General features: G+C 32.9%; 2 protein-coding genes and 1 long non-coding RNA gene across 5 annotated transcripts; 1 reads left to right on the top strand and 2 right to left on the bottom strand.

Moving 5' to 3' along the window:
• Positions 1 to 333: 333 nt before the first annotated feature.
• LOC133029267 (uncharacterized) lies at positions 334 to 2254 on the top strand. Its single transcript, XR_009683422.1, has 3 exons — positions 334 to 807; positions 1099 to 1296; positions 1808 to 2254. It is a non-coding gene; the product is annotated as an uncharacterized LOC133029267 (long non-coding RNA).
• A 1238-nt stretch (positions 2255 to 3492) lies between these two features.
• LOC115707336 (uncharacterized) lies at positions 3493 to 6898 on the bottom strand. Of its 3 annotated transcripts, none has more exons than XM_061114390.1 (4): positions 6658 to 6850; positions 5589 to 5673; positions 4724 to 5401; positions 3493 to 4598 (listed from the first exon to the last, which is right to left on the bottom strand). In XM_061114390.1, exons 3-4 carry the CDS (start codon positions 5328 to 5330, stop codon positions 3721 to 3723), a joined length of 1485 nt encoding a protein of 494 aa, XP_060970373.1. In that variant the 5' UTR covers positions 5331 to 5401; positions 5589 to 5673; positions 6658 to 6850; the 3' UTR covers positions 3493 to 3720. The 3 variants fall into 3 exon arrangements, with proteins under 3 accessions (XP_060970373.1, XP_060970375.1, XP_030491123.2); XM_061114392.1 differs by lacking the exon at positions 6658 to 6850 and adding an exon at positions 5939 to 6259; XM_030635263.2 differs by lacking the exon at positions 5589 to 5673 and having other exon boundaries at positions 6658 to 6898.
• Positions 6899 to 9814: 2916 nt separating this feature from the next.
• On the bottom strand, positions 9815 to 12367 carry LOC115706624 (transcription factor TCP9). Its single transcript, XM_030634337.2, has one exon. It carries the CDS (start codon positions 11688 to 11690, stop codon positions 10548 to 10550), a length of 1143 nt encoding a protein of 380 aa, XP_030490197.2. The 5' UTR covers positions 11691 to 12367; the 3' UTR covers positions 9815 to 10547.
• Between the last annotated feature and the right edge of the window lie 236 nt (positions 12368 to 12603).

Below are 12603 nucleotides of genomic sequence, written 5' to 3'. Positions count from 1 at the left end.
AAATTATTTACTATTATTATATTAATTTTTTAATGAAATAAAAATATATATATTATATTGCAATAATATAACTATTGCAAAATATTACATGACGAAAAAATTACATTAAATTAAATGAAATCTAAAACACATACATTTAAAAAAAAATTAATTGTAATATATTAATTATATAGTCCACAATATATTAATTATACATTTTTTTTTATTTGATGTTGTTGATAATGATGAGGTCTATTTTGTTTGGATGTCAAGCGTTTTTGTACCATCTAAATTTCATGCGGCTATTTAACTATCTGGATAGGTGTGGATTAAAAGCCGCTACAACTTCATTCACTCAAATCAATGGTTTCTGTAGCAACTAGAACTAATGAAGACAATTTTTCTTTCGTGGCTCCTATTGTGAATAGTTCTTGTGGATTACTTGTTTTGCATATTTACTTGTTTAAAGGGAGGGAATAAGAAGGGTATATAGTCACATTAGTTACATGCATGGTTTTAAAAAAATTACAAAAAACATAACGGGTTCGTCAAATTTCATGTAGAGCACATTAATTACTACTACTGATTCTCTTTATTCTAGTAGACTACAATGCATTTTGTATGTATCTAAATCAAATTGGTTGTTTCAGAATAAGACAATGCAAATGATGTATGAGACAATTTACAAGGCACTTGTTGAAGCTGGGCTCGAAGGTGCTTAATTACTCACCCAAGGATTATTTAAACTTCTTCTGTCTTGGCAACCGTGAGGACTTGGATGGAAATAACAGTGGCATGGAAAGTCCTACTGCAGCAAACAGTCCTCAGGTATCTTCTTTAAGCTGACTTAATTTATCAGTCAGTTGTTTTGGCATCCATTCTGGTTTGCTTTGCTTATCAATGTTGATTTATTTATTTCCCTAGTTATATATATGTAAAAAGAGTGAGATGAAACGTGAACTTGTAAGCCTTTTTTCTTGTAGGCAAAGACCTCGTTCTACTACTACTAGGCAATTGTTGATGGTCATAATATTGTTATAAAATTTAGGAATATCATACTTCTATAAGTTTCAAATTTTGTTTATGGTTTTAAGTGGTGTGCTTTGCCTCCTTTTCCAGGCACTGAGTAGGAAAAATCGAAGATTTATGATTTATGTTCACTCAAAAGGCATGATAGTTAATGACGAGTATGTAATCATTGGATCTGCCAACATCAATCAACCCTCTATGAAAGGCACTAGAGACACTGAAATCGCAATGGGAGTTTACCAGCCCCATCATACCTAGGCACGGAAATTTCGCAATCCTCTTGGACAGGTAACTACTGAATAGGTGACATAGTTTTGGATAATTTATTAGAGTGCTAATATACAGTCGAAATTTTTCAGTTCAAAATTTTATTTTCTCAACATATTAGTAAAGAAACGTGTTGTTGCCAATATGTTCATTAAATGAAAATCATTGTATATAGTTTGATTTTGAAAGATTATAAAGCAAGGGATTGGTTGTAACATATTTAGGATATGTTTTCTATACTGTTATGAAAAGAATAAAAAATGGGGTTTGGAGAGGGAGTGGATGAATGAAAATCGAGACATTAGTTAGTTAAATTAACTAATTATGTGAGGACTCAGGGACCTTGTGCCTGAATCGTTAAGTAAACACTTAATTAGAGAGAAAATTGAAGCACCAGTTTGACTTCTATTTCCTTTACTGTTTGTTCATTTCTATTAGGAAACATGGCCTTACCAATTGTGAAAAAACAAATTTAATTTCGTTGCTTTGATAATAATTTTATTTGGTGTTGTGAATAATGTGTGGTTGGCAGATATACGGTTATAGGATGTCATTGTGGACAGAGCATATGGGAACTATCGACGATTGCTTCACACAACCAGAGTGCATTGATTGTGTGAAAAAAGTAAGATCAATGGGGGAGATGAACTGGAAACAGTTTGCTGCAGATGAGGTAACAGAGATGAGAGGACATCTTCTCAAGTACCCAGTTGAAGTTGATCGAAAAGGCAAGGTGAGGTCCCTTCTTGGACATGAAAATTTCCCAGATGCAGGAGGAAATATAGTCGGCTCATTTGTTGCTATTCAGGAAAATCTCACCATATGATTCTGCTATTTTTTACTGGCCAACTCAAACAATGAGAAATGGATATTCAAACACAAATTATAGTGCTAAATTGTTTTGTTTTGCGTCAGAAAATTATAGTGGTGTGTATGGTCTTTTGCTAACTCGTGTAACATAGCATAGAGTTTACTTGCACTTTACCGTCTTGTACATTACAATTTTCCTATTATGTGTATATACACAATAATAGAAAGGAAGAGGTTTCAATGGTTACATTTTTATTGTAACCATCATGGTTACATTTTTTTAAGCCATTGGATTATTATTAAATGATTGTGATTAATTTAGAAATTAAATAAAAATAAATAATAAATAACTTGTAACCTGAAAGTGACCTAATCATTTATTTCCTTATAAAACTTTAATTAAGATTAATTATATTCTAAAATTAAATTAATTATAATTATTAATTAATTTTTTGCAATTTATTATTATATAAGGATCTTTTAGCAATTTATTTTTTATACTTAAATTATTTAAAATTTTATAGCAAAACTTTTTATAATTTAAAATTATACACATATAATTTCATAATTTAAATTTTATTATACTTGTAATTTTAATTTTAAATTATTACACTTAATTATTTCATTTTTTTATTTAAATATTTAAAAAGTAAAAAATGAAATAAGTTGAAGGATTTTTTAGAAAAAAAAAATGGTTGCACTTGTTATCGATTGATTAGCTTGAGGCCTCATACTTAGATCATATAATTGTAACAAAATAATTAAATATCATTTAAAAATAATTAATTATTTGAAAATTTATTATAAGAAGAGAATTTTAATTTGTGTCAAAAAAAAAGTTTAATTTTTGTAAAAAAAGTAAATTTTATCGTAAATATTATAATTAAATAGCTTAATTATTAAAATAATTCAAGTAAGGATTTAAATATAAATATTAATTGCTAAAAGAGGTCTTGTTAAATATTTAATTAATTATTTTGAGAAAATAGTTAATTATAATTAAATAATTCTAAAAAAGGAATGTCTATTTAATTAATTATTTTAAGAAAATAGTTAATTATAATTAATTAAATTTAAAAAAGGAAAGTCTACCTATTAGTAACCTGCTATTACAGTTAAAGAAAAATGTAACCATATAATTACAATAAAAATGTAACCATTAAATAGTCACCCTAATAGAAAAGTATACAAATATAATCAAGAATTTTTGTGTGAACACTTAAAATTCTCTCCAAAATAAGAGCTTGTACTATAGTATTTCATAGAAGTTGAGAGGGAAGGAAAGTGGATAATTATTGGCGTATTAGCAAAAAAAAAAAAAAATAGTGCCGCATAATAACTTATTTATGAACCTGTCACCTTACGATTGGTAAGGGATATTTTTTAAAAATTATTACATATAAAACTTAATACAGTGTCTTCAAGCATTTCTCAAATAAAAAAGAGTACACGCACAATGCTCCCATTTTAGACGCCTGACATGTTATTTTCACAATGTTTTTCTGTACACCAATTTTGGTTGCTAACCTCTCTACGAAAATAGAATTTCATAGACAACGAAAACAACCAACTAAAAAGAATATTACACCTAAACTGGAGAAAAAAAAATCAGGATCAAGGGCAAGTTTCTTCTATTCATGAGATGTTAACAAGCTTTGCACGGCCTGAGCTTGGATCCACCTCCACTTTGAGACCGAGACTCGAAATTTCAGGCGTATCAACAGAACCTTGAAGCTCTAGTTCAGCCACTGCCCTCTGGTTTTCTGCATTCCCTTCTAACAAGTTCCTTACAGACCAAATGCCCCATTCCCTCAAAAATGGATTGTCTTCATCAGTAACACACTGCTGTAAGAGCAAAAGAATCCCATTCTTCTGTCTAATCTCATCTTGTACATTCCTTCTTTTATATGAACAATTGCCAATCACCGCAACAACATCTCTACGGAATCCTTTGTAAGGACAGGGCCTTAATGAGCGAGAACTGGTTCGTCCCTCTTGGTTCTCTCCTTGGTTCATGGCCTTCTTGATCATTGCTGGAGGCTCAAGATTTCGGAGCAGGCTTAAAAGTAATTCAACAAGTCCATACGATAGTAGTGTCTCAACAGCATCCACCAGGCCTTCCTCGGAGTCTCTCGGACCCTCTCGAGCACATATATCTCTCAGAATTGTTAATGAGTACCCAAGAACATCTATAGAGATGGAGCCTGTTGGAAGTCCCGATTTGGTTGTTGAGCCAGAACTGATAACCACAATAGATGACTTAAATATTTCAAGAACGCGCAAAGCAAAATCATTTGGGACAGTAATCTCCTCTAGTCGCTCATTTAATATCTCAGATATAATTCTCAAAAGAAATGCTTGTTCTGGTGAGAAAATATCTCCAACCACATTATCTTCAACTTTGGTATTATTGGGACCAACAAGAGATGATACAGAAAAAAGTGGAGGGGTATGAAGTTGCTCTAAATAGATTCTTGAGAGAAGCAACTTCAGCCAATCTTCTCCAAATCCAACTGAGAAACACCAGATAAATTGATAAATTAATACCCCAAAACAAAACAAAAAAAGGCATATCCAAGCACAGCATGCATAATATGAACAAAATAAATGCATTGAAGTAAAAATGATAGAATGGAACCTGCAGCAGTAGTCCTTATAATTTCCCTTACAATGGGGAGGCCACATCCATTGCAGAGCTCTGTCAGCAGTTCAGGATTTCCATCGCAGCAAACATAAATGACCATGCACAATGGATCACAGACCTCCCTGCCTCGAATTTTCGCAAGTGCAAGAAACTCGTCTGGGAATAATTGGTTCCATATCAACCGCTGATGCTCTTCCCCAGCCAAGGAAACATTAGCAAGAACTTGCAACCCAATTCGGAAGAACCCATAATCTTCCTCGGAAGACAGCTTCGCTGACCTAAAGACATTCAAAATAGCTCCAACACCATTTCTCTGAAGAAATGAATTTTGATTTGAAATCTCTCCAGCACAAAGATTTCTTAAAAGCCTTAAAGACAATACAAGAAATTGACGACCAGAAGGATAAGGAATGGACTGAATCAGCTGAATGACCATAGACAGAATATGCTTGGAACCTAGATCTACTCGACCATCTGCAGTTCTGGAAATTTCTATTAGCAACTCTAAAGATTTCTCCATGGAAGAAGAGTTTGAGGCACCGCATAACGCCTGAATAACATCTTCTGCTACACACAGCTCTAGCAATGAGGTATCCTCCATTTCTGATTAAGCAATTGAAAGTGGTAACAAACTTGTTCCTTTAAATGCTACCGCGGGGAGTGTATGTTTATCTGCATCAGTGGAAAAGTAGCAACAATAAAATTCAGTGCCAAAAGAATGGTGAAGCTAATAGTAAAAAAACAAAATGGTTTTAATCAATTCCTAAAACAATAAATCTGTAAATCCAGAAGAAATAACAAATAATAAAAAAAAAATACACATCTATTCACCCAAAACAAAAATTAAATAAATATATACCGGGGCCGACGGGGCAGAAAGAGGCGTTAGAAAAGTGGCGAACGAAGTAGCGGTAGTTGGATTTGAAAGGCGGTAATGAGAAGTGCTGTGTAAAAATGAGGAGGATATTAGATGTTTTCAGGGTTTTGGATACAAAAATTTAAAGAAAACAAAAAGTATGGGTTTTTCAATTTTGGATTTGGATCTAATTTGTTATATATTATGCCCGATATGCTTTTAGTTTTGGGCTTTGTAATTTATGAAAGAGTGTTTTTAGTAAGCTCGTCGGATCAATGAAAGCATAAACGGAAAAGAAGCGAACTTTCCAGGTTCAGGGTTTATGGAAGGATATCAATGGAATTAGCAAATACCTGAGACTGTTTTGGACTTTCACTCTATCACCGTGACAAGGTTATTGAACTGACACCTGTCTTTTATTTCTAATATAATAGTCATATTGGTGATCTGAGAGTGAAATTACCTCTTCTATATTGGTTTTTTTCTTGTAGCTTTTACATAAAATAAATAATGTTGAAAATAAAAAGAACCATTTCTACACCAAAATAGAAACTACATTCTTACCATCAAAAAACTTTAACTATGTGAATTCCAATGAACAACCCATGAATATGTATCTCTAAACAGAACAATTTAAACAGTAACCAGTACAAGCCATGTTCATGTTCAAATTAATGTAACATCAAATAAAATTAACTATGAAAAACACCAAATGATCTTAACTAAAATTATATTAGTATGTATAACACTAATATAACGACTAACTTTATGGAATCTAGAAATATCTTTTATCCCTATCTTTTATATATTAACCTGAACAAACTAAAATCAATTTCTGTCTAGAAAACTTGGCAAAGCAGTAAATAAGAAAACTTCACGAAACATTATTTGAACAAAATTATATATAGAGATATGTTTAAACAATAGATCTCCATAACAAAATAATGACTAACTTATTAACAAAATTTAAGATTAAACATGTGGAAGCAAACGATTATAGCTTCTAAGAGCTGAATATATCATAGAATGATCAAATTGCGAAGGTATATAATTAAATTTTGTAACGACATACGGTATACATGCTGGTCTTGCAATAACTGTGGAGCAGCACAGCAACTTGATGAAAGCCTTGGAGGTTCTCGGCGGCGGTGGCGGCAAAAGCCAACGGAGAAGTGGGAGAAAGAGAGTAACGGAGAGAGAGAGGGAGAAGGGAGAGTGCGGCTGAGACTGAGAGTTCTGGAGAGAGAGAGGGAATGAGGGGGAAAACGAGGCGAGTGGTAAAGGTATTCCTTGCTTAGTGGGCTGGGCTCTATGGGCTGCTACTCTCCTACAATAGAAGTGAAGAGATTTTGGTGGAAATTGCACTCCATACTCTTTGTTAATCCATTTTATTTTTACCCCATCTTTTCTATATATTTAATTTATACACTTTTTTATTTATTATATCCCAATATACTTTTATGTAATGAAAAAAACATTCCTTACCTCCCTGAACAGTACCTTCATGTAAGAGTATAATTAGTAATGGACTTGTAAAAGATGATATATTTCAATTGAATTTAAAATAAGACTATTTTTAGTTAACTGATGAAAAAAATGATATCTTTCAACTTACCTCGAGATTTTTACACAAATTGGTACATTTTTAGGGTAAGTTAAAAAATACCACTTTTATTAATTAATTAATCAAATTTACCTTTAATTTTATATTTAATTGAAACATACTTCTTTTTATATATATTGTACCCAAAATACTCACATGGAAAGTATCTTGGAGCAAAATTAGTGTAATGTTTAAAAAAGAGGTAAAAATGATAGGCTTTAAAAAAGAAAGTAAAAATAAAAGAAGACAATATAAAAAGAGTATACTTGCACACCAAATTTTAACATTTTTATGGAGTTCAATTTTTTAAAATTATATTTTTTTACGGAACATGGAGATAACATAGGATAAATATTTTGGAAAATTTACACAATACACCAAAAGAATAGATTTTTTTACATTTTTATAGACTTTTTTTAACTATTTTACAGACCTTTTCTTTTACTTACATTTTTATGGAACTACGGGTTTCCAAAAAAACCACTCTGTATTTTTTGTTAAAAAACTGTAAAATGTTAAAAAAAAAAACAAATAATAAACTGTAAAAATGTAAAAAAATTTGTCGTTTTTGTATATTTATGAAAACAACCCTGCCTATTTTTGTTTTAAAAAAAAAAATCAAAATCAAACAGAGCATTCGTATTTTTATAATTTTTGTCTTTTATAGTCAATTATAAAATAAAAAAATCCCAAAAGTAAATACTATATCTTAAAAAATGGTATTGTTTAAAAGTGATGATGAGATACTGCAAATTGAACTGCACTATGCGGTTTAATAAATATGTAAATATTAACCATATCGCAAAGAGTTCAAAGTTCAAATTGTATTTTTTTTTATTATTATTTTTTTTTTTGTGGAGTATGGTGTAATGAAGACCATCTATGCAGTGTGAGTGGTTTGGTCAACACAACTACCCTACCCTCGGATGGGGGCTATCATTCTGGTTTTTTCTGTCAATCTTTAACTCAATGCTACAAAAGAATTCGACACATTAAAAAAAATGATTCGTACGAAAATTCTTATCTTAAACCATTTCTGTTTTTCATTTAAAGAGAGATAGGAGTATGCTTTTTCATGTGTATTTTCAGCTATTTACAAACTTCTATATTTTTATTTTTTAAAAGCATTTATACATTTCTAATTGGTTGTTGAGAAACTAATTTGTGATTGGTTTTTTAGAAAATAGATGGAAAGCTTAATATAGATGACGAAGTTATAAAATATTGATATACAAAAAGAAGAAGAAGTTATTATGTGTAAAATTTTATTTGTCTTTTGGCTTGTGCTCCAAAGATAAGACAAAAAAAAAGTGTAAGAAAATATAAAATTGAATGTAATTTAATTGTGTTCTAACATTACTTAATTTTTTATTAATTGTGATTGAGAATGGGATGTGATAGGATATTGATTATTGCGGTCTGTGAAGATTTGTTTTAATTATTAAACTTTATTTGGTGCAATTGGCATTTAAGAACTGTCAAAAAAAACTATAGTGTTGCTTCTTGCACTCTCTACCTGCAAGTTTGTGAATGCGTCGTTTTCTCATCATTAATTAACTAAGCCTTTGTTTCATTATAAATTTATAATATGAAAATAAATCTATTTTCGAGTCTTGAGAAAAAAAAAGTTGGAAACATTGATTTTGTTTTACCTATAATGGAAGTTTCCTTAACCCTTTCTGTTCTTTTCTTTTTCATAGATCATGAACTTTTGTGAGATTGTTTATATTATTTATTTTCTATAGGCTTGCTAAGTAAGTGGTGATTTCACTTGATGTAATTGGAAGAATTTTATATTGGAATTAAGTTTGTTAATAGAAAGGATTCTCTTCTGATTAAAAAAAACATATTATTTTCATATATTATTTATATAATACAACAGTTCAAAAAAATACATTTGCAACGGGTTTTTTATTTCAGCAACATACATTTATCTTTATGGTTTACACACATAAATATATAACATTACCAAGCTGACAAAACAATTCTGACTTAAGTACTGCTTCAATAGTTATCCTTACGAATACTTCAAAATTAGAGGAGTTTTAACTAATAAATTAATGAAACATTTTTTAAAAATTACTCAAATTAATTCCACATACTAAAAAGAAAAGCCATCAAACAGGGAGTTAGATTTAACGACCAACATATTTGACTTTTGTTTTATGAGTGAATCCAATTTATCAATTATAAGAAATAAAACATCACAGTAACTTTTATTTTACTAAACATTTACTCGCTATTTTTCCTCTTCGAGTTTTCTATTTTATCTAATCTATAGCTTCATGGTAATATGCTTTTTATACGTTTCTTTACTTTTTTTCCTTATTTCCCAATCATTTTGTTTGAGGAAAAAAAAACAGATATTTTATCTTAGTTTGTGCAAACATAAAATACATTCATTATTACATAATTACGTGTTAAAAAAATTACCAATTGAACTTATATCGTTGAAAAGAAATCTTCTACCATGTTTTTTTTAGAACAATTAAAATAATTTCGGCATACATAATAATGATAATAATAATAAAAAAAAATTACAAAGACAATATTTCCAGAAATAGTACTGTGTGAGCTAATATGATTAAGAAACATAAAATTATTAGTTAGATACAAGTAAGATTAAAAAAAAAAGAGCATTAAATATTAAATATAGAGAGAATAAAAACGGGAGGTTTTATCAGTTTCGTTCATAATCCTAAATAAAAAATAAAAATACCAACAACAACAACAACAACAACCACCAGAAGATGGTCCCACCAATATACAATACAACCACTTGGCCGATATTTAAATGGAGAAAATATGGGGCCCATGACACACCAGCATCAGCACTTTGAAACGTGTCGACATCCAAACCTAAAACCCCAAACCTTTTGGTTGGACCACAGAACCCCGCCCAACTATCCTTCCCTTTCCTCTTCTCTGGGGACCACTGGACCGGACCCCACACCCCACACACGCCTTCCTTACATCGAGAATTGTGCTCTAATGAGGTCCCTCCCGGACCCCTCCCCACCTCGCCCCTTGGGGCCCGCGCCCACCATCACATGACCAATCCAAACACCACTTGCTGGGTCCCATTCCTTCTCTTTCTCGCACGGTCCACGGACCCAAAAAAGCCCAACCAATACCCTTTTCCCCTTCCCTCTTTCTAAAAACTTTAAAAAAAATATTATATATATAAATGTATTGACCCACCAGAAAAGTGGTCCCTACCTACTACAAATACGACCCCACTTTACACGTGCACTACCTTTTAAACGCGTCCACACGTGACCACGTGACCCACACCCCGTCTCTCCGCCTTCAGATTTTCTCTCTCTACTCCTTTATTTTTTTTTTTTAATTTTTGAAAGTCAATTTTTCGAGGAACGAGTCATGAACTGGAGTTCTTTCTTATCGTATATCTCCAAAGAAAAATCTCTGAGCATCTGAGTTGTTGCCGTACTCGTCGTTGTTGCTGCGGCGGCGGAGGCGGTGGCGGCGCTATCTGATGTTATTACACTCGGAGTCGCCATTGGTGGCGGTTTCTGCACTGAATTGATTGAGGTTAAATTAGAGGAAGCAGTAGTAGTAGTAGCTTGGAATTGAACTGGGGCAGTGACGAAATTGGCCATGGAGGAGACGAACGATGATATGGGTCTGGTTGCTGAGATGTTGATAAACGGTGTCGCTGAGTTCTGGAATGTGAATATATGGGGTTGGCTTGTTGATGGGGTATTATTATGTCCGGCAACGGAAGCCATAGGTGGGACCACGAAGAACGCTCCTGGCACGACGGCGTTTGAAGGTATGGTCCACATGGGGACGAAACCTTGAGGCACTGCTTGTTGTTGGTGCTGGGGCTGGGGCTGTTGGTGTTGTTGTTGGGTTTGAGTTAGAGGTGCCAACCCGGCTGAGACTGAGACTGAAAAGCCTTCGTTTACGTCCACATACTCACTGTTCACCGGTCGTTTCCGCTTCCTCTTAAGGGTCGGGTCATCTGGCTCCGGGTCGGGCGTATCGGTGGGGATCTTAAGTGTTCCGTTAACAGACATAGCTATGGCAGGAACGGTTCCTGTTCCAGTGGCGGCTATTATGGCGGGTTCAGCGTGTTCGAGGAGCCATCTGATGGTTTCGCCGTCGGATTTGTGACCAAGTTCCCGGGTCAGCTGAAAGATCCGAGCGGCACAAGCCGCAGGCATTCGGATCCTCCGGCCTCGTCCCTCTACTTTACGATGACGATCCTTCGTCGAAGCCCTCTTCGCTACTGTCCCCGGCACTTTAACGGTAAGCGGCACTAATTGCAACGCGTCCGCCGACGACCTTTCCTCGGGCTCTTCCTTTGGCTCAACCGACAACGAAGTAGGCGCCGCTTCATTTAACGACAACGTTTGGTTTGTTTCTTCCGTAGCGACGGCGTCGTTTCGCTCGGCCTCACCTCCGCCGTTGATTTTCATCTCCACAACTCTTCTGCCTTTCTCTTCCTCAGCTTCGTTGTTCTGAATCATGGCCATCATAAAGTGACAACTACAACAACCCCAAAAAAAAAAAAAAATTACAGACAGAAAGATTTTGTGATAAAGCCTAAGTAGAAAGAATTATGTTAGAGATGAGATGAGAGAAGAAGTTGATGAAGAAATTAGAGTGAGAGAGTCTGAGAAGAGGTGGATGCCATATAGTAGGAATATAAATAAGAATAACATGTAGAATATGATCTGAGAAAGGATAAAGTGTGTTTCATTTATATAAAAGGGGTGTACTGAAGGGTACACCATTATTAGCCTAATTATTTGATCATTACAATCTACGGTCACCAGTCCATTATCACATATCCGCCTCACCTTACATGATGACACGTGGCATGTTCATTCTGAATAGGGTTTATCTCTTCTTGTTGAACTCATTGGTCAACCTTTGCTGACGAGTCTGGTGAGATGCAATAGTACGACTCCACCTAAGCATTCCCTACCGGAAAAAAAAAATGAAGACCGATAATAATAAGTATCTTTTAGCTTGTCTATTCTTTTTTTTAAAGAAAATTATATTAATAAGTTCATTAGAAGTATTTTTATTGTAATTATGACGATTAAATCTGTACAAAGAATGACGATTAATTATCAATAAAGTAATCGATCATATTAAATATTTTTGTTTAAAAATGTATATCTATTAAAAAAATAAATACATTTGTGTGGGCAAATTGATATTTATTTCATTCCATTTATACTTATTATTTCAATATTTTGTAGGCTATAATTCTCATAATTATGATAAAACTCACTCTTGGTACCCAAAATAACATACACCTCTAATTAAAAACAATTAGAAGTTACGATTACTTGATGGAAAGAAACGTAAAATTACATAATTATTATGTAACACTACTTAAGTATATCCATGCTTCACTATTTCCGTTGGTATCTCTAAAAT

Source organism: Cannabis sativa, chromosome 1, assembly GCF_029168945.1.
Source record: "Cannabis sativa cultivar Pink pepper isolate KNU-18-1 chromosome 1, ASM2916894v1, whole genome shotgun sequence".
Lineage (NCBI taxonomy): Eukaryota > Viridiplantae > Streptophyta > Magnoliopsida > Rosales > Cannabaceae > Cannabis > Cannabis sativa.
This window is presented reverse-complemented; position numbering and strand designations above follow the sequence as displayed.

What these genes read in the sequence shown, in the direction of transcription:
- LOC115707336 (XM_030635263.2), bottom strand. Translation starts at nt 5,330, where the DNA reads ATGGAGGATACCTCATTGCTAGAGCTGTGTGTAGCAGAAGATGTTATT. An exon ending in TATAAGGACTACTGCTGCAG is followed by an intron (nt 4,599 to 4,723) that starts GTTCCATTCTAT and finishes GGTGTTTCTCAG; the next exon opens with TTGGATTTGGAGAAGATTGG.
- LOC115706624 (XM_030634337.2), bottom strand. Translation starts at nt 11,690, where the DNA reads ATGATGGCCATGATTCAGAACAACGAAGCTGAGGAAGAGAAAGGCAGA.